Source organism: Motacilla alba, chromosome 12, assembly GCF_015832195.1.
Source record: "Motacilla alba alba isolate MOTALB_02 chromosome 12, Motacilla_alba_V1.0_pri, whole genome shotgun sequence".
Lineage (NCBI taxonomy): Eukaryota > Metazoa > Chordata > Aves > Passeriformes > Motacillidae > Motacilla > Motacilla alba.
In genome coordinates, this window is record NC_052027.1 from 3,583,467 (window position 1) to 3,605,562 (window position 22,096).

The 22,096-nt window shown below is 40.7% G+C and overlaps 1 protein-coding gene across 4 annotated transcripts in view; it reads left to right on the forward strand.

Moving 5' to 3' along the window:
* Positions 1–2,785: 2,785 nt before the first annotated feature.
* The window catches only part of SHQ1 (SHQ1, H/ACA ribonucleoprotein assembly factor), a 39,279-nt gene continuing 19,968 nt past the window's right edge, over positions 2,786–22,096 (forward strand). Inside the window, exons 1-11 of one of the 4 annotated variants that reach the window (XM_038149430.1) lie at positions 2,786–2,985; positions 5,371–5,553; positions 6,013–6,077; positions 6,518–6,640; positions 7,446–7,594; positions 8,268–8,380; positions 10,506–10,633; positions 15,132–15,286; positions 16,544–16,597; positions 18,414–18,537; positions 21,238–21,358. In XM_038149430.1, the coding sequence (XP_038005358.1) occupies positions 5,411–5,553; positions 6,013–6,077; positions 6,518–6,640; positions 7,446–7,594; positions 8,268–8,380; positions 10,506–10,633; positions 15,132–15,286; positions 16,544–16,597; positions 18,414–18,537; positions 21,238–21,358 (1,175 nt within the window). In that variant the 5' untranslated portion in view covers positions 2,786–2,985; positions 5,371–5,410. The other 3 variants (XM_038149431.1, XM_038149427.1, XM_038149429.1) reach the window with 3 other exon arrangements.

The following is a 22,096-nucleotide window of genomic DNA, read 5'->3' on the forward strand; positions in this document are numbered from 1 at the left end:
CGCCGGGCGGCGCCACAGGAGGGGTGTTCCTAACGCGGCACAGCGAGCAGCGCCGGGCACAGACCGCGGGTACGCAGAGGGAGCTTTGGTTTCACGGTGGGCAGTGCTGGGAGAGCGTGAATGTGATCAGGAGAAGAAGGGGAAGCTCGTCTCGACAGCGCGTTTCCTCCGCCTGTGCTAGCGGGGAAACCGAGCCTCCCTCCGCCTTGCTGCCCCAGTTTGTCTCTTGCGGGCAGCGCGCACTCCTCGTTCCATCTGCACCGAGGGCAGGTAAACGAGAAAGTGCAGGAGGAACAAGGCGCTCAGTCACTTGTGAGTGAGTGGCTTTGTCCCCGTGTGACCCATCCTAGCCAGCCTGCTGCGGGACATCAGCAGAAATCACAACACTGAATTTCACAGAGGTAAATCCTGCTTGGGGTCATAATCTGATTTACGACCTTGAAATGTACAGAGTGACAGAAATGCAAGGACTCTGGCTGCCCCATGGAGCTGGAGTACAAGCTGTGCAAAGATTGGAGACACCAAAGGGGAGAGAAGGGAAAGTGGAGCCTCGTGTCCCTCATGGAGCCACTGAAGTGACGCTGGCATTCACTTGGCAGTGGAACTATACAGCCTGTCCATTTTACACTGCTCACACCACATGCCTTCGCCAGTGGTGTCCCAAAATGTACTTTGCCTTAGCATCAGTCCAAATGCAATGAACAACTACTGTTGCAAGAGTTTCATCCAACTCGGACTGTGGCCAGATATGAAAATGTAAATTACTTCATGCTAAGAGAAAATAGCAATACTAAATGAGAAACTACAGAAAAAACACAATGCATAAACATATGCTCTTTCCCAAGAATATATGGACTATAATAAAACCCTACCAAACTTTATACTTAATGAAAAGGAGTACCAGTGGTTGAAATCCTCGAGCTGTTCAAATGTGTGATTTTTGTATCATCAATACGATCACTTTCTTCTCTAGTTGTGTCAATTAAGCCCTCTTAGTAATTTTGTTTTGGATTGCCATTTCCAAGGTTGCCAGATTTACTCATTATTATTAGCAATGTAGAGCCAATTGTGCTTATCAACTGCAAACTTCATGTTTCCGTTTCTCAAGCAAACAGCAAGTTGTCCTAATTACTTGCCCAAAACATTGTACATAATGCATTTTAATTCTTCTGTGCTCCATTAAATAGATACCAGCCAAATTATCTTAATCAGAAAGATGCACTAATAGATGTAGTCTTTGTACATTTCTAAATAAAACTTTTTAATTTTTATTAAAATTTTAATTTTTTTTAATTTAAAATTTTTAATTTCAGTTCATTTTGTACTGAAAAAAAATCAGTATGTATTTTACAGAACAAAGCAATTCCTTAGAGATGCTACTTCATCCTTTACTTGGATGGAAAAGCAGAATGGCTGATCCACCACTTCCTTCACTAAAATCAGTATATAAATAGTTCTGTTACAAGGAAAGTATTAGCACAAAAAAAAAAAAAAAAGAAAAAAAAAGAAAAAACTGGGAGTTCTTAGACTCTAAAAAAACAATTCTGAGGCAGTCTTGGAAAGTGTCAGTGAGACAAGAATAAATTCTCAGATGAATTCTTTATCTGTCACAGGCTTGTCCTGCAAATTTGAACTTATCCAGAGAAGATGGTGCCTACTGGTTCATAATCCAGCTTTCTGCCCAATATACTTATTGCAGGTCACTTTGTAAGGTCTAAAAGTTAATTAGTGCTGAAGTTCTCTGGAAATGCATCAAAGGTTTCTGAGGACATGACTGGGGCCTTGGTCCAAAACAAATCAGCATCTGGAATTAGATATCATTAACGTCTTAACGTGAAAAAAAGCTTTTTATATGCCATACATCTTCAATTTCTGCACATGGAAAACTGGGACACAAGGAAGTTCAGGCTGAATATTAAAACCATCCATCAGTTTTAAATCAGTGGGGAGAACTATCTATTTTGAAGCAAATTATTTAATTTTTGTGCAGTACTTGAACTGCTGGTTCAGTTCAGTACATATTCAGTGGATTTCCAGTGTGCAGGATTGTTTGTCTACTTTTTTTTCTTTTATTTTGAAAGAAAACTTTATTAGGAGAGGTTACATAATTATGCTTTTTCCCTCCAGGAAAAATATTTGAATGCATTTCAGAGGGGGCAGTAAGAGAGTAGCATTTTAAAATGTAGGGATTTATCTAGAACCAGAATACCTCTCATGGTCCAAAAGCCAAAAAATAAATAAAAAAATAGATTAATTCTATATTAGGTGATATATATTTAATAAATTACAGCTTTTAAACCAACTTTTCTGCTCTTGGAGCTTCTTGTTTTCCTTCATGCTGTATTTGTTTTGATCCACCGGGATCTGTCCCCTGTTCACCCTGTCAGTGTTTGCATTAATCCAGTAGCTTAGAGGAGCTTTATGTAATTGGGAATTCCTCCTCTGACACTGCTCGTGGGGTCACTCTTCTGTTTACTCATCTTCTACCTTATCTGCAGCAAAGGAGAAGACAGACGAGTGTAAACATAACAGAAATAGCACATTTGTTCACAGGAATTAGTACTGGATTAACCAGTGGTGTCACAGAAAAGAAATAAACCATCTCCCCAACACGCCAAGTTCAACTTCCACACTTCTTTATGAAAAGCAGCTGCTGAAACAAAATATGCTCAGTCAGTGTATGATGTTTAATGCGATAGCAGGTAAGAATTCATTCTTTTCATTTGTCCAGACGATGGATTATGATTTTCACCCTGAACGACCTAGCTTTCCACTGCCCACATCCGTACTGCCTGCTAACCACTCCCTTTCCAGCAACTCCTGCAAACATCAGCAAACTCCACCGTACTAACGAGCAGCAAGAATTCACAGCACATCTTCGACTTTCTGCCCGTTTCCCGCACAGGAGCAGAGCTACAAACGTCGGGCGGCGGGGAGAGCCCGCGGGGCGGGAGGTGCTGAGGGGCGGCCATGAGGGGAGCGCCTGTACGCCACCAAATTTACGGGCGGCAAGAATTTACAGCACATCTTGGACTTTCTGCGCGTTTCCCGCACGGGAGCAGAGCGATAAACACCGGGCGGCGGGGCAGAGCCCGTGGGGCGGGGCGGGAGGCGCTGAGGGGCGGCCATGAGGGGAGCGCCCGTAACGGAGCGGGAGGCGCTGAGGGGCGGCCATGAGGGGACGGGGCGGGCTCGCCCGAGTGCGCGTGCGCGGCTCCGCCCCGGTGCGGGCGGGCGCGGGAAGCGGCGGCGGGAGCGGCGCGGTGCTCAGTGAGTGACGCGGGCGGGCACGGCCGGGGCTCTTCCCGGCGCTATTCCCGGGATTCTCCCGCTGCCGGCCGCCTTCCCCGAGGGCTCTGTGCCCTTGCAGGGCTCGCTGCTGGGTGGCTGAGGGAGGGTACGGCCGCAGGTCGGTGCGTGGCCCGGTGTGACGGCACCGGCGGGAGGCTGTGTCCAGTGCAGGCTCCTCAGTGCAGGAAAGACAAGGAGAGGGAGCAAAGGTGCTGAGGGGGCTGGAGCATCTCTCTGATGGGGGGAGACTGCGGGAGCTGGGCCTGGTTAGGCTGGGGAAGAGAAAGACGGGATTAATGTACATTAATACCGCCAAGAGGTGTCAGAGGACGGGAGCAGACTGTTCAGGGGTGCCCAGCGATAGGACGGGGAGCAGTGCCCGTAAAATGAAACACAGAAAGTTTCGCCTCAACATGAGGAATGGCTTTTCCATGGCGAGTGGCAGAGCGCTGAGCGGCCTGCTCGGGCAGTGTGGAGCCTCCCTCTCTGAGGACATTGCCAGCCCACCGGGGGTTCCTGTGTCACCTGCTCCAGGTGACCCCAGGCCCCCCAAGCCGAGCGAGTCTGTGTTTTAACGCCGAGCCTCGCATGCTCCATCCCTGGCCTGGCCCTGCTCCCTCTGCCTTTCCCTAGGGCCCAGGACAGGCTGGGGAGTGTGATTATTTGGGATACCTGCGGTCTGAGTGTTGTGTCCCAGTGGTTCCTCAGCTGTGAGATATCGGGGATTTGTGTAGCAGCCCCCCGAGAGGGGTTTGGGGTGATTAATTTGGGCCAGGGATGCTCCAAGTGCAGCAGGAGAGCAGGGCAGGGGGAGCTGGGCCTGGTTTTGGGGATGCTGTTTATTTGTGGACCTTTGACTGGGGAAAATAAAAATGCACACTGGCAGGTCATCCCTGAAGAATCCCAATGAGCTGTTGGGGTTTTGGTGCCTCTTTGCTGTGCTTGTGGTGTTGAGAGAAGAAGAAAATCCACAGGAAGGTGCAGCTGGTGTACAGGTGTAGGTGTTCTGCAAGCCAGGTGCTTCAGTTTAGGTACAATTCCATAAAACACCTGGCAGCTTCTCAGCCTGGAATGGGGGGGGAATGTTGCCCCAGGAATCATGTGATATTGTGGAATGGGAAGTTTTAATGTTTTTCATACCTGCTAAATAAGGCTAATTACCCATATGAGGAAAAGGGTGCTCTGTTAATTTAGCCTTGTTAGTGGTTAATGATTTCTGGCTGTTCATGGAACTGTCAGAATGGGGATGTGTTTAGCAGAGGTAACTGAAAGTGAGTGAAAAGTAGTTATTTCCCAAATAATAGTTCTGTTTTGGTTTTATTTGTTTAAATATTTAAAATATTTTTGGTTTAAAAAGCTTATTTTCAAAACTGTGTGACCTTTTGTAAACACACCTTCCAAAACAAACAAAAAAAATCCCCAAACAATCCATAACTGGGTACTAAATTAAACCTGAGATGAGAAGCTATTGAAAGGCAATAATTGCAATAAAGCAATTGAGTATTAGGTAAATAGCACGATATAAATTCCTTTTCTTGTGCTAAACATATACACGTGCCAGTGTGTATACATACATATGGTTCTGAGGGGTGTTACCTAAACTGCCCTTGAATCTGTTCCTCATGTTCTGGCTAATACGTGTGTGAATTACAAGACACAGCTCTATTTTTTGGAAGTATTACTTGTTTTTAGGATTTTTTTTTTTTAATAGTGATTTGTGTTCAGTTCACTAGAGAACTGCAAAGGTCTAAGATCTGCTGTGTTTGAAATTATAAATAACAGGAAAAGCTGGAAAGTTTTAGGACTGAATTTTAATGTGGTTTTCCCATGGCATGGAACAGGTGCTTTCCAATTCTCCAGCTCTGCATTCAGTTGTTTCATTGAGGTGCAGACAGGTGGTTCCTTCATGTTTCTGATAACACTTTCATGCTGTTGTCATCGGTGTTTTCTTCTTGAGCACATGGAAGATAATTAATGTGGGAATCTGAGATGTTCTTACAGGATTTTGGAGAGACACCACTTGCTCTCATAAATTGGTAGCTGCAATAATCTCATTTTTTTCTTTTCCTGTTTCTACAGGGCTGCACAAGCAGCGTTTGCTTTTCCTGCTGGATTCATCATGATAACCCCAGCTTTTGAACTGACCCAGGACCCGGATTTCCTTACAGTAAAAATCAGAGTGCCTTATGCCAGAGCTTCAGAGTTTGACATTTACTTTGAAGGGGAAGATTTCAAATTTTATGCTAAGCCATACTTTCTCAGGCAAGTAGGGGAAAAAGTTTTCAAAAGTTGATCTTCACAGTAGGAAATGAACTTAATATTGGTTCCCTTCAGAATGTTCTTCATCTGCAGCTTTTATTCTCCTGACTGCAGACAGCTCAGTTCATGCAAAGATTTGGTTTTTTTGGATCTGGCCTCTTTGTTCCAAGGCATTAAATCATATTAAAGGGAGTTGAAAGAAATACTTTTCTAAATTTACTGTACAATGGCTTTTTAATTGTAGATGGCCAGACAGCTCTCTGGGTGTAAATTTTGTAGAGAGTGTCTTTTCCTGAGAGGAATCCAGGGGGATTGAGCTGCATGGATTGCATTACTGTGAAGAGGGGTGTAGCTAAGTCCTTTGTGCTGCTTTTGGAGTGTGCCTTACATTTTTATAGGCTGAGACATGAACTAGCAGAATTAGTCAGGCTTTCAGTAAGGCATCTCATTTTTTGCCTGCAGATTGACACTTCCTGGAAGAATTGTGGAGGATGGCAGAGAAAAAGCATCTTACAATACTGATGAAGGTATTGGTATCTGTGTCAAAAATGTTGCTATTTCCAGTAATTTATGCTTTAAAACAAACAAAAAAGAGATAAAGCAATAAATTTGTTGCTTGCAGAGCCTTTATTACATGACTTAAGACAATAATCAGGTGAATGTAGCTTCTGTGGATTGTTTGGTGTAAGGATTAAAAATTAAATAAAGCTTGCTGTCTTGTGTTGGTTTGTGTTTATACAATGTAAGTCAGGAGACTTCAAGTAGTTAAATATTCTCTTTCATGTTTTACCATTAAAATCCTGAATTGTTATGAAATAAGGTTAAAAACATGCACAGGGATCAATGAAAAATAAAATGTTACCTACATGTGTCCTACTTCCTCTGAGCCTTTCTCATAGAGGAAGAATGCTCATTTGCCTGTCTCAGATATTTTAATGCAATAATTATATTCCTACTTTCTTTTAAGGTACTTTTACAATTCAGTTGCCCAAGGAGGTTCCTGGCCAATATTTTGAGGGGCTGGACATGCTGACATCTCTTTTAGCACCAAAGAAATCAAGATCAGCAAAACCTTTGGTAGAAGAGATGGGTATGACAAAATCAATCTGCTTTATACAAGATGATACGTGTGTGTAATGAAACAGTTATAGATCTGTAGAGGGATACATGTAGAAAAGTACAATATTTTTATTATTGACTATTAAAGTACAATATTTTTATTATTGATCTCCAAGGTATGAGAAGGGTGTGAATAAATCAAAGTATGGATAAGAGCAGAAATCAATACATTGCAGATCATACACATGTCAACTTTAGGGGTTTAGTTATGTTTAAATCTTTCCAAAATATGCTTAAAATGTGCTTTAAAAAATGCTAATGCTCTGTAGGGCTTTGTACCCCTCTAGTGGCTGTAGAACACATACACAGTTGAGTCTTCTGCTTTCTACAAACTACAGCTGGACTATTAGCTCAAGTGAGAAGCTGATTAAAACCACAGGTTCTAGTGCACATCTTGCTTAACATCAGTATTTAACAGACAAAAATGTTTGGCTGTCTCTGATTTTTTAATTCCTGGCTTAAATTACTGATAACACACTTCGGTTCTGTCAGGGTTCTCCCAGCATCAAATGCTGATCTTACTGAATCCAGTGGAAGATGTATTTCAGTCTGAGGGAGTGCATTTAAAATTTAGTGTCCCCCATGGTCAGTTTTGAAAGTTGGGGAGTTTGAAGCAGGACTTGTGGGTTAGAGATTTTTATGACCCGGTGTTGAGTGAGATTTCTTAATAAATGCAATAAAATAGGAAAGGCGAGCACCAGCAGCACAATAAACCTTTCAAGGAAATAACATGTATTTTTCTATGCAATATTGTTCTTTCTCTGACCATGCTGTAGATACAGCTGCCTCTGCTGAGCTGTCTGAAGAGAATGAAGAAGAATTTGACTGGGAAATGGAACAGATTCCTTATGAAGAAAGCCCTCCACCACTGCAGCACCCCTATGGGTTTGGGAATTTGCGCTCAGGGGTGTTCCAGAGGCTGCAGGTAGGTGCACTTTGTCTTCTCCTGTCCTACAAGTTCTGGGTAACTCTGGAGGCTTCCTGCCTCACAAGGCAACAACTTTGGAAAAGTGCAGCTCAGTTATGTAATTCTAACTTACTATTGTATGAATTCTGGTGTTCACAGGGCTTGGAGCAGGATTGCTGTTTATGGATAAAGTATTTACATTCTGGTTGGACGTGCATGCTGCTTTATTACCATGAAATTTGTGAAGAAATTTCCCATCAGGAAATGGGATGGCAAATAACTACCTAATGAGGTTTAAAAGGGCACTGCAATTGCCTGTTAATTAACGTGCAGCCACTTCAGAGAGTTGAGAGCATTCTCAAAAGTCACAAATGCTGTGTGATTCTTGTCTGTGTTGAGGTTGTGTGCTTTTGTTTAACATTGCAAATTTATCATAATGCAAAATAACCTCCCTGCCTTATGATAAAATGGCCTGAATAGACTTGATAATATCATGAGTTCTAAGGAGCTTCAAAAAATTGCATTTCCTTGGAATTTTGATGTTTTATTTGCATAATGGAGCCTGAATTTGGAGGTTGGAGCTTTTCTAGGAATTTCAGTGCAATGCTGATAAGCATCCTTCTTAAATTCTTCCTGAAGAAATCTTGTGTGTACCAGAGGCTTGGTCCTGTAATTGTGTTGCCGTTTGCAGGATGAGCTCAGTGATGTTATTGACATTAAGGATCCAGACCAAACTCCTGCAGAGGAACGTAGGAGGAGACGTTTGGCAGCTGAGGCTGCCAAGTTTGAGCCTGATCATTACCTGTGAGTACTGATTAACTTCACCTGGCCAAGTACCTCTGGAACACATTCCCTTCTCACGAATGATTGGATTTAGGATCACTTCTGGAAAGAACAGCTTTGCTTTTGGTCTGGTTTTGTCTCATCAGAGCAGGCCTTAGTGGGTATTTTTAGTATGACACTGACACGAAACATTGCTCACCTGTTTTGGGGTTACTCAACTGTTTAATCACTCTGTGTTGAAGGGGGGCTGCTGTCAGCTGTTGCAGAACCTTGTTTCAAACTTCATCTCTTCAGCAGCTGAGCAGCCACACCCCCCTGGCATCCTGGATTGACAAAATCAGAACTTTGTTTTCACCTTGTGAAAGAAGGATTAATAAGCCATGCTTGTCTAGGAGGGGGGAATTTGAGTTTTGAAGCGATGAAATTTTGTCTTGGCTACTTTGTTTTTTGCCTTCACCATGTGAAACTTGTTTTACAACAGAATGAAGAAAATGTCCAAACCAAAACTTTGTGTTTCTTTTATGTTTCATTGCATGTAGTGAGGTGAAAATGATTCTTTGTGCCTTTCAGGTTGAAGTATTTCAGGTCAAGTTAGGTTCAGATAAGTAAAGTAAATGAAAGCCATGAGACTTATTAATAAAGGGATTCCTGCAAGATGGATCTGGTGAGAGGAGACGGTAGTTCCCACTGGGGAGAATTAGTACTGTGGTGTGTTTTGTGGGCACAGGAAGGCTTAACCCATTTTGGATTGTTTCAGAAGATGACTTTGCAAACCTGGAATTTTTCCTCAGCTGGATCTTTCCAAGGCATCCTCATGTCTTCCTGTAACACACAAAAAACAGAAGAGCTTTACTGAACTGCATTTCACTAGAGCTGAAGTAGTTCCTAACCTCTAATGGGATGCAAATTGCAGTAATTTCAGGTTTCAATTTTAGACTCTGTGTTCTGGCCTGGTAGAGCTACACCATTTAGTTTAATGGCTGTCTTGGTTGTTTCAGAACAGATGATACCAGCCTTTCTTCAACAGAAATTGTTTTTCTGAGGAGAACAGAAGCTCTGGGAGAAATGGGGGCAAACAACTGTTCTCTTGGCCTTGAGGAAGGTGTAGCCTGGCTGATAAGTTGCTTTGACATTGAAGGGAGGCAACAAAAAAAATCTGTCACTGTGAGAGGGAAGCAGATTGCATTCTCTGTTTGGGTTTTGTGGGGGGATGAAGCAGGTATTGAGAAATTTCCTGTGTTTTTTTTTTCTTTTCCATTCTCAGTATTTATAGCATTGTTTGGCTTGAAGAAAAAGCTCAGATGGTAAGAGGAGGCTCAGAACTTGAATCCTTTAGGATAAATCCTCACAGAATTACTAGGTTGAGATTTTTACCACAGGGACTTTGTGCTGAGATGGAGGTGATCTCTCTTCCAGAATTCATGTACAACTCTTGTTTTTCCACCTTGCTGCTGCATCTCCTTGCTTAATGTCCATCCCCATCCCTGCTTCACCTTTACCCTTCAGCTGCATGACTTCCTCCCCACCAAGTCCCTGGCTCTTATGTGGGAGAGCTACCCAACAGAATGATTTGTCTGAGAAGCCTTTGGAGTGTTTTCCTTTAGCTGCATTCAGAACAAATCGGGTTGGTTCAGCTTCATGTGATGCTGCAAGCTCATTAATTCCCTGGGCTTCTGGGTGGCTCAGGAAAGGTGTAGGTAAGGAAGGAATACTGAAACAGGAGAATATTGTGGTTTTTTTTATTCCCTGGGCTTCTGGGTGGCTCAGGAAAGGTGTAGGTAAGGAAGGAATACTGAAACGGGAGAATATTGTGGGGTTTTTTTATTCCCTGGGCTTCTGGGTGGCTCAGGAAAGGTGTAGGTAAGGAAGGAATACTGAAACGGGAGAATATTGTGGGGTTTTTTTATTCCCTGGGCTTCTGGGTGGCTCAGGAAAGGTGTAGGTAAGGAAGGAATACTGAAACGGGAGAATATTGTGGTTTTTTTAGATAATTATTATTTTCTGCTTTAAAGTCAAAGAACATATTTCTAACATGGAAAATAACCTGGAGCCAAGTGAGATGTATTCTATGGATGTGTTAATATGTACCCACATATAATATGAATTGAAATAAATAGCATATGAATGTTCTTTTTATTTTCCCTAGAGCTGATTTTTTTGAAGATGAAGCTATTAAGCATCTTTTAAAGTACAAACCCTGGTGGATTGGTGCTCATAAAAAGATGACAGCCTTGCAGGGAGAAAGTCATCAGGAACATGACAGTCCTGCATTTGGTGAGAATATACATATATATATATATATATATATATATATATACACACACATCTGTTGCTTGAATGATAATTGTTGTGGTGCCATGTTATAGCTTATTGTTCTTAAAGGAAATTTATTACTCTATTACATTTAATATTTATTACTTTATTACATTACTTTGAGTCTCAGAGATCTTTTTTTTCAACGAGAACTCTTTGTGTTCATTTAGAAACTTAAAGGGATGTTTCCAGGGTGAGTAGGTGACCTTGTGGGAACACTGCTAAGAGATAAGTGAGGCTGCCTCCCTGCACACAGTGATTACAGAGAGCACTGCTTGTTACTATTGTGCATTTGCTTCTATTGTTCTTTGTTCATTTCCTATGTTGTAGGAAAATCTGATATTCCTAAAGCAGATGATGATAGTCCCTTCACCAGGGCTTCTCAGTGCACTGATAATACCTGCACTTCCCCATTTTCTCTGGGAGAAAAATAGAATTTGGATAGATGTTGTGTGTTTTACTGTGAATGTAATCTGATCTTCATTCCTGGTGTCTTTTCAGCTTATGAAATTGTTAATTATGTCCATCATAAACACTTGATTTGAAAAGCAGTGGACAAAGGTACAAGAGGCTTGAAAATATAATAATGAGGGCTTCCTTTGTTTGTTTTTATCCGTTCACTCCTTAGTAAATGAAACACTACTCCTGTTTGCTTGGCTTAAGGAATATAATTAAAATGAAGAGCTGCTGGATGATTTTATTGATAAGGAATGTTTCTCCTCCATATTGAGGTACTGAGGAAAAACCTGTCTGGTTTTGGGTTTTAGGGTCAAAAACAGAATAACTCCTCAAAAGCCTGGCAAGCCTGCTAATGGAAATTACCCAGAAAAGGGACTTTATAAAGGATCATCTTTGCTCCAAACCATTAGTAATAACAGATATCTATTCAATAAGAATGGTAAAAAAATCTCACCTTCATGGGGCTGAGTGAAGGGGCTCATGCTGTTCTGTGAGTCTTGAGGACATTTAAGTAACAAAAGAGGCAATCTGGACATTGGGTGATGTTAATGCAAACAAACCCACCCTTTTCCTTGGAGAAACCTCGGTTTTGGTAACATTTGAGCTGTTTGGATAAGTTACTGAAATCAGTGGAGGTTCCTAGCCCTGAGTGAGCTGTGGTGAAGGAAACCACCATGAGAGGGAGTGCAGGTTCTACTGGAAGGTCCCCTGTGAATGGGAATGCAGGAGGGCAGGAGCTGCCTCCAGGCTGTTCCACCTGGGATCTGACCATCAGCAGGATGTATCCCCTGGGGTTTTATATTTTATATGTATATTTACCCAGCCAAAGGAACGGTGCAGTTAATCAGCAATTCCTGTCTGTCCTGTGGGAAGGAAGGATTTGGTTTTGAATATAGACATGTTGCTCCTCAGGTTAAGTGTAAAAGTGAGTTTATGGTGGGAAAGAGACATAAAAATTAGCAGATTCTCTAAAAATTTATTTTCTTATTCAGAAACTCTGAATAAAGAGATTTTTTTTCATCCTTTTCCTGACTTACATTGATGTCTTTTCAGTTGTTGTCTTTATTGGTTTCTTGGAACCAAAATCTTGATTACTTTTTGTCTTTATAATGTCTTTGGCTGCAAGAAATAATTAGAAGTACAGATGGCCTTTTTTATTTTTTGCATGACATTGCAATTAACTGAAGATCTTTCTTTGGCTGATTACTGCTCTTATATTTATCCCTGGTTATTTTCTCTTTGTTTTTAAATCATCAAGTTCTTCTAATGTCTCATTACCAATATTTTTTTCTCTTTTTGGTTCATCTATTCTCATTAACATTTAAAGTTTTCATCTCTCTTCTCTCCTTACTTTGAATCTATTTTTATTTGACCTTTTTACTTTTTCTCCAGCTTGTGTGCATGGTTTGTGTATTTTGCCTTTTTAAAATTTTTCCTTATCCAAAGTGTCTTTTCCTTTTGTCCTTTTTGTACATCTTGCTGTGTATTCTCTTGTTCACACTTAAAATGTCTCATTCAAGTCAAGTAATACTCCATAAAGCCTTATTAATTACACAGCCTTTCCCATGAGGGGATAACATTTTTGGAAAGCTTCCTTGCTGCTGCTGCTGCTGAAGTTTACATTAGTGTCTTGCTTCTACAGATTCCAGATGAAAGGGTTTGTATTTTCTAACAGTCACATTCAGCTTGGTTAAAAGTTCATTTTTATTCCACTTCCAATTGCACTACTGTAAAAAAGCTCCTCTTTAGGCAACACAGTAATCTTCAAAGGCTTAGGCTGACATATGTATTTAATCTAACATTTATATGCTCCAAGGATATCTTATTTTGTTCAGGGTAACCTCTCATGCTTACAGTGACTGTTCTCTTTCTTATTTCTTTATAGAAAGAGAAGCAATTTCCTCTCAGAGTTCCACCTTTCAGTAAGGCTTGGCTCAAATATATACCATTACTGGTGGATTCATAAGTTTAAGATGGATTACTTTCCTTTTTTTATCAAATTTCTGTCTACCTGCTTTGCTCAGTTTTCAGGGCTTTGCATCTTGTGGTCCTTCCTGGCACTGTTCTGCTGCAGAGCAGTTTTTGTTATGTGAGGAAATTCTGCTTTTTATTCATGCAAAACTCCTAATGATTAGGCTCCACTGTGAAGTATCTCAGGTTTTAAAAGGCAAGATAAATACCAATAACTAACTTCATTCTGACTAGCCTGCTCTCTGCTGACTATCCTCCTTCATCGGATGTTGCTGATTCCTTCACTTACTGGGGTAGAGGCACACGTTCAAAAACCTTAAAATTGTTATGTCATATTTTAGTTTAGAGAGAAAAAAAAAAAGGAGGGGTTAGTTCCGCTCAGTTCTTTCCCTTTGGGAGAGCTGTGGGATTCAAGACAGGATCATGAACTGAGGCTCTGCTCTCAGCAGCAGATTATCAGAGGTGCTTCCCGAGCTGTACTTTCCTGACTGACCACTGAGTCAGCTCTCTGTGTGGGTCCAGCACATTTTATCTGAGTGCCCCTAACACATTTAGAGCTGGAAGTGTCATAGTAGTCTGGAGATACAGATCTCCCAGTGATTTAAGTGGTGTTATCACAGTGTAAAATAGCAGTAGGGCTGTAACAAAACACCCTCTGGCTGTCAGACCTCATCCTCCCCTCAGAGATTAAACTCTGCTTCACTGGTACTGCTGCTGGAGGACAATTTGAAGTATCTTCTTTTTTAACATGAGAAATGGCCAGCTTAAAACAAGTAAAAGAGGTGATTAAAATGTAAAGGTAATGTCTGCAGTCTCATCTGTCAGAAACTGCGAGATGAATGTCTGGCTCCTTTAGATGTGGGTATATTAACACACATTTATATTCTGGCATGGTTTTGCCGCTGGCAAATACACAAAACAATTTTAAATCAAAGTTACAAAAAAACTTGCCAATTTAGCTTACTTGATAAGTAGCAGCAAGTGCTGCTTTGCATCAGATTAATACTGATTGTGGTACAGATTGTTAGCTAAAACTTGGCAGTGTAAGTGTACAAAAGTGTACAGGCTTAGTACAGCAGAAATGTAATTATAGTTTTAATTGTTCTGATAATTTCACACCATGTTCTTGGAAGTACAGGGAAAACAAAGTAGGTGGTGGTTTGGACATGTTAATAATGAGTTTCAGGCTTGGATAATTAATTTTCAAAAACTTCAGACAATTGATAGAAATTTTTTTTCAGCATTGAAGTATTTTCTCAGATATTTTATTTAGAACACCTGGCACTTCACAGCAACTTAAGGAGCATTTTGTAACGTTTACCTTTGGGAATTGTCTAGTCTGCATCTTGTTTGCTGTTATGTAATAGACCTGGAATTTCTGTATTTATGGTCCAGTTGTACACATCGTGATGCTTCAGAGTTTGAATTTTAAAGGAAGAAAACTTTACTGCTATATTTCATTAATTTCATTGAGAGTTTCTTTGGTGATTAAAAGTGAAGTGTGGTTCATGTTTACACTGAAGAATCAACTTACAAAGAAATTTACTGATAGAATAGAGATACATCACCTACAGTTGTGATTCAAGGGCTGATACTGACCTGCTTAGCATGAACAGAAAAAACAGAGTTAGACCTGCCATACTCTTTCTAAATTGTCACTTGCCTCTGGATTTGTGTCCCATCCAGTGTGGGCTTAGGATCCTCATTTTACTTGCATCCTGATTGTGCATTTATCCCTGTATAAGATATCCAGGCGTCCACAGAAACTCTTGGCACCTGGAGAGGGTCAAATTCATCAGTGTGTACATGCAGTGCTGTGCTGGAGCTTGACATTGAAATGAATATACCAGAGCTTAATAAAAGTTAAAAAAGAAAGTAAGAGTGATTTAGGCTTTTTTCTCAAGTGATGGGTGACTTGTGATTAGTTCCATGCTCCTTTTTAAAGACACAGTTGAGAAAGTATTACCACCTATTAAAGTGAATGTGCCAGCTTTAAATTCATAATCAATTATCCTTTTACTTTTTATAGTTGTCTTCTCTGAGGAAGAGAGAGAGCAGATGAGAAAGTTCACAAATAAATCTTACCTTCTGGATAAAAGGAGCCGTCACCACGTGTATCTTGGATTAATTGATATTCTTCTGGCATATTGCTATGAGATCCGTGTCAATGAAGGGGACAAGAATGTAAGTTTAAAAAAGTCAAAAATATAACATATTTAGGAACTCAGTGCTGGACTCTGTACTGCCATTTAGGGAACATATCTTTTAACATGAACTTATTCCCAGGCATTAAACTTACATGATGAAGTTAAAATGAAAGGTTTTATATCTGTAGATTTGGTGCACATGGGGATTAGCAGGATTTCTAAATACCTGTGTTCTTCTGCAGCAGCATTGGAATAGAAGAGACATGGAGTAGCAGGAGATTGCAGACAATCCTGTGTGGTTCTGGTCTGTGTATCTTGGTTTAGGCAAATTTAACAAGTAATTGTTCTTTTTTGCCCTGTGTGGATACCTTGCCCTCTTGGAATTGCTTTCCAGATACAACTCTGTGCCTCACATCTCTTGTGCTGATATGAACCAAGGAGATGTGGTTTCAATGCTTTTAACCAAAATATTGGCACATGTCATCAAGGCCATTCTGGCTTAATCAGACTGGCACACAGGGCATGCATGCACTGTAGCACTGTCCAGACCTGCTGATTCACCAGAATAATCTGGGATTGTGGTTCTGTTGCATGTTAGAGCTGCACAAAACTGCAAATCTGCCAGGACCACAGTTGTGCAATTCTTTATTGGTTTTGCTGTAACTGTATGATGTGTGTGAAAAACACAATGGGGTTTTTTTCTCCTTTCTCCCCTGCCCTTTTTTTTTTATTCCTACTTAATAGGAAAACCAAGACATTCAGGCCACACAAATCTTTACTAGAGCCAGGATTATAGATCAAGGCTTTCTGGCTTTTTGCCCCAGTCATCCCACTGGACCACACTTCCACTCCAATGCTATGAATCTGTCACATATTAAGAATAATGACATTTTACATGTACTGCTGGCTTCAGGACCTTCTCTGCAAGCCAAAAGTCTTGAGCTGTTTTCATGAAACAAGGCATTCGAGCTTGGCTTTTGTTGATTCAAGTCTGTTGCTTTGTGCAGAGGGACAGAATTCCACTAAAATACCATTTCTCTGTGTATTGCTGTTATATTTTGAAGATTTTGTGCATGGGCTGGATCATCCTGCTATGGAAAGCAACTCAGTTATTCAACATCTGCATTGCAATATAATTTTTAATGCTGTCCTGTGGCCATTTCAATGCACATAATGTAATTACTGTTTCTTATTCACAAAGGTTCTTAAATTGCTGCCAGAATATTATCTTAAATAGTTTGCCAGCAGTGTTGGATTAGATAATACTTGTTTTACTGTCTTCTCTTAAAATCAGGTTGAATCATCCTGGAACATCAGGAAACTGAGTGCAACATTGTGCTGGCTGGAGGTAAGCTAAAAGTCAAGTTTTGTGTTGTGTTTTTGCTGGATTACTTGTTGGTTTTTTGGTGTTTTGTGTTGTTTCTGTGCCAAGTTTGCTCTTTCAGTATTGAAGATTAATTAATTGTACATCCTGTTTTTAATGGTACCAGAAATTGATTTCTGGGCTCTGTAAGTTATTTGGCATGCATTGCTTTACCTGCCCCCTTCTTCTCAGCCTGACTCTTGGAATAATAAAGGTTGGAAAAGACCTTTAAGATGCTCCGGTCCAACCATACCAACACAATCACCATTTTCACTGTGAAACCATGTCTAAGTGCCACTTTTCTGTTTGAGTTGCTGCTCATCCTTTGGGACCAGCAGAGATCAGAGCCTGAATTCCATCTCTCCACATTCAGGTTGTTCACTGAAAGCACCCAGGCATGTGCAAAGAAACTGGGGGTGGAAAGGGCTGGAGCTGGCCTGAAATCCATTCCTTCTTAAAATGCAGGAAGGTGGAAAGGCCTGTCCCAGCTCTGAGCTGAGTCTACTGAGCCAAGTCTCACTTTGCAGGATCGAAACTGAAACTGGACAGGTTTTTTGGGTCCAGTCCTTCAGTCTTTTCCACTAGTGTTGAATGTTGTATTCAGTTATAACTTGTCCTATGACAACAGGTTTTATTTTGAGTTCTGCAGTAGCAGGTTACAAAGGAGTGCAGTTCAAATGCTCTGTCTTAAATCACAATTATTTTTTTTTTCCATATCCACATCCTAACACAGTAAAGGAGTTATCTGCATGTGCTCACCCTTTGACAGAGCAGCTCTTGGTGCAGCCTGTGCCAACAGTGCATTTCACACCTAGAAAACTCAGTCCTGGCACCAAACTCTTAATAACTATCTCTGTTACACAAACCATTAGGGCTGGGAGTTTTCATCATTCTGTACAAAAAAAGAATGCCTCAGCTCGGGTTGGTTTGAAATGACTGCCATTTTGCTGGCCATGACATGTACACACCTTAGCCTCTAAATATTCAATCACAAACCATCAATGATTTAAATGCATGCTGGTGATCCACTAAAATGAGCAATGGGTTGAGGGAATCAGAGAATGCAAAGAAGTGCTGGCTGTCAGCAAAGTGCTTTTATTAATTTTAATAGATGGAGAGTTCAAGATGAAATAGGTATTTTTTTTAATTCATTAATAAATGGAGCATTTTGTCTTGAAAAGTGAAAGCTGGAAGGGAAATCACTTCTAGGAAAGTCTTTAAAAACTCCTTAATGCCTCTGGCCTGAGTAGATTAGAGGTGTTCCTCACTCATGAAGGAGGACAATGAACTGTTCTCCCCAGGCAGGTATATTTATCCCTGTCTTGAATATCTAGAATTTTCATGAAAAGCAGAGTCATGTATCATTTTTAAAGATCTTACATGTACACATGTATTTGGTTAATATCATATGGATTTAATTTTCCTTTATTCTTAAAAGGCTTTTTATAGCTTCTCCTTAATATATGTAATAATGTGGGACAGATGTAATTTATTGCTTTAATCTAAAGGATGGCAAAGTCTTGACTGAGATGTTTTATTCCCATGTTCTCTATGATTTTTTTTTTAATCTCAAACCACTAAAATGTACAGGACTTCTGTTATCTTGCCATGCAAACTCAGTGTGCAGTGTCTTGTTTCATTTAACACGTGCATTTCCATATCTATTCAAATACAGATTTTTAGAGGCATAATAAATCAAAATGTGGGGTTTTTTTCCCCTTCTATTCTGCTATGGCTTTTTCCCTTAAAGGAAAACAAACAAGCACACAGACTAATGCAGATTTTTCACTGATGCACACAGAGTTTCTCCAGCATCCATGATGTCCTGGTGTCTTTTGGAAGAAGAGTGCTGTGCTATCCCCTGTACAGGCATTTTGAGCTGGTGACACGTGCCTTCAGTGACACAGTCATGATTCTGCAGCTGGGTGAGTGTTTAGGGACTGGAAGTTGTACAAACCCTCTTCACACCTTGGCTCGTTAAAGTTACCTGCAGCTTCTCTGTTTAGCATGAGTTACTTCTTTGAGAAAAGCATTCGATTTCTTTTTTGGCCAGAAGGATCACTGAGGAGCAGTGCTTCAGTGGTTTGTTTTAAATGCTTGTGAGCTGCAGGATTAAAAACCCACACAAATGGCAATATTAATCTTTACTACTGCCAAAAACTGTTGCTGATTGAAAATCCCATTGACATTATAACAGTCAGGGAGTGAAGTTTTAAGGGGAAGATGGATGCTGTCCCTCCTCACTTATCTGCACTGCCTTATGTTGCTGTTCATAAGTGTGAAAAAGAAAATTCTGATAACAAAACTGCAGTGATGCAGAGCTGACAGCATTTGGGGTTTTTTCTGAGGAGATTGTAGTACATGAGAGGGAAGAAATTTGCTTTTCTTTTAATGTCACAATGGAAAATGGTGTTGCAGTGAACATTCAGTGATCCAGTGAAATATTGCCTGACTGGGTAAGTTATTACCAGGATATTTTAATTTAAAAGTCTGTGGAGTTCTTTTCTTGTGTCTCAGAATACTGTTCCATTAAAAAGAGAATAACAGTGAAGTTCAGTTTATCTTGAGATGAATGCTCCTCCTTGAAAATGTGGAAAAACACACAGAAGTCTGTGGGGGAAAAAATGTAAAATAGAGATATATGACTTAAAGTTTCCTTCCAAATACACAGGATGAAAGCTGGTAGAATTTCATGATGGTGTAAAATCAGATTATCATATCAAATGGCACATACAGAGCTGGGGTCAGATTTTATCCTCATTTTGAGATAGTCTGTGGGAAGAGGACTGGATTTCTGAGTGTAAAATTCAGGTTTCAGGCTGTTGTCTGGCAGCTCTCTCAGCAAGGAGCTCCAGAAGGATCCAGTGACCCGCAGACACCTTCTCTGACTTCCCTGTTACACACATGGGAAGCTTTTTTTATTCATGCTTTTAACCACAACTAGTAGGGATTTTTTAACAATCAGGAAGTAGCATCTGCACATAAAAAACAGTTTATTTATTGATCACTATAATGCTGAGCTGTAACTATGCAAAAACTGTTAAATATCATGGGCCCATGTTCTGGAAGCAGACATTTGATAGTTTGCCTGATGCAGGATTCCCTGTTTCAAGTCTGGCAAGATTTGCAGCCTCTCATTAGAGACCCATCAAGCTACTGTAATCCAAAACTTAGAATTTATGAAGAAAGACATTTTTAGTTGGGAATTAGTGTAACATTCACTGATGTACATTGTTACTTGGCAGATGAGTAACAGGAGTGGATGTTGGAAATGGTTTGGGCTGACAGCTTGACAGCTGGAACCTGAAAAAATCAGCAAAATTTTAATTCCACACGTCATTTCTTTGTGAAAGAGCACACTTCTTTTTAGTCAAAATAGTGATGTTTGACAAGCATTGATGGGGATACAATTTAAAAGTTATTAGTTATATTTGGGGTTTTAGGTTTTCTTTGCTGACTTGGTTTCCAAAACCAGTGGGTTTTTCCTGTTCTCTTTGCCATGACTTTTTGCTCTATCCATTCCTCCTCCTTATTGCCATCTTCCTCACCCTTAACTTTCATCCTCTGCCTGTATCTTTTTTCAGCATGGAATTACTTACAAATAAGCAAACAAATTTTGTGCTTGAACAGCAGGGGGAGTTCTGATCTTTTTTGTTTCTTTTTTTTTTTTTTTTCCCTCTCCTCTAAATCTGTAAAATGTAATTTCATCCCTGTTCAGGTTTCATAGCCTAGGAGGAGCCAGCCTCTTGGGAGAGGGTTATTAGATTCCATTTGCAGTGGTGGCTGTTTTCATTTGAATGTGGTTTTTTTTTTTTTTTCCTCACCATTAAATGGTGAAAATAAATTTTTTTAAATGTTCCACCACTTAACCCTTTAGCAACTGTCATCAGAAAACTAAGGGTGGGAGATTCCAGCTAATTGGAATGTTGTGTAGGAAGGAAAAGTCAGACTGACGAGAGAAAGTATTCTGGTTGTGGACTGAGAAGACATTTTTAATCTTTTACTGTGTTTATTGACTGTGTGTCAAATAGCTCCTTCCTGAACATGAAGTGAGCTTCTTCTTTCATTTTGCCACACTATTCTGTGACTAGCAGAAGTAGGAAAATTCTCCCTAATTCCAGGCCCTGGCCTGCTGCTAGGTATTCCTTACATTGCCTCTCACAGTTCCATGTGCTTGGCCCTGCTGTGAGCTGTGTGTTCCCAGCACTGGGATTTGTGTGGGCACAAAGGGAAAACTGCTCCTCTTAAGAGAGATGGTGGGGCATAACTTCTTGTCATTTGTGAGCTACTTTTCAGCTCAGTTTGTCTCTTTTTAAACACAGTGTCCTGCCTGTCTGTGCTGCAGTTTGGAGCTGGGGGAAGGGGCTGCTTCAGCTGTGGAGAATTACACGCCTGGCTGGGCCTGCAGGCTCGGGTCTTGCAGAGATTCCTGCTGAATCCAGGGGCTCCCCATCTCCAGGGATGTGCGTGCTGGAGGACACAGTTACAGGGCTGCTGTTCCCAGCCTGGGAATCAGCCCCAGTTTCCAAGGAGGTTGTGGATACTGTGGTTATTAAACCCTCGGGTGGGAGAGGATAAAGGTGATCTGTTATGATTTCTTGTGAATCACAAAAATCTGCTTCCAGGGAAAGCTGCAGTGTTGAAGTGTCTGCTGGACATCCACAAGATTTTTATGGAGAGTGACCCTGCCTACATCCTTAATGATCTCTTCATTACAGACTACTGCATCTGGATCCAGAAAGTCAAGTAAGTTCTTCAGCAGTTGCTGATGTGGGAGATTTTTTAGCATACTTTATCTGTGAATAAATATCAATAAAATAAATTGTCTGCTGTATGTGGGAATATGATCAGTTTTTTCATTTAGGAACTGTGTCTGTCCAGCAATTCTGGATACAGAAGCAAAGACATTTTGAATATAGGGACGCTGTTGGAGAAGGGAGAGAGGAATTGGATTCTAAATAAAAATGTGAATTTTCATTGATATATTAATAGGGATTTGGGGGGAAAAACAGCTTGTGGGAATTTCTCATTCTATTGTGATCTTTCCTATGAAGAGAAATGTTTATCTAGCACTTACATAACTTCAGGATAAAGGTTGGAAGGAGCTTCCAGTTCAAAACTGACAGCACATGCAAAGCATTCCCAGCTGCATGGAGCATTGATTTATGGGCTGTAGCAGTTGCACCAATTGATTATTAACACCAGAACAAGTGTCACAAATCCCCATGTGCTCTGTGCTCCTGCCCCTGCAGCTCTCCCTGGCACTGTGGGAATCTCTGGCTTCCACTACTTGAGAGGAAAGAGGGATTTTGCCACCTCCAGACAAAACCCCTGCACTTCTGTGTCTCACCTGTGTTCTTTTAATGGACTCAGCACAGCTTATTTCCAGAGTTTCGGGTAGTTTGCAGCCAGACTGGTTGGAATACCAGCATGTTTTAATGGTTTAAAACCAAAAGTATCAGTAGGAAAACAGTGGGAAGTGGA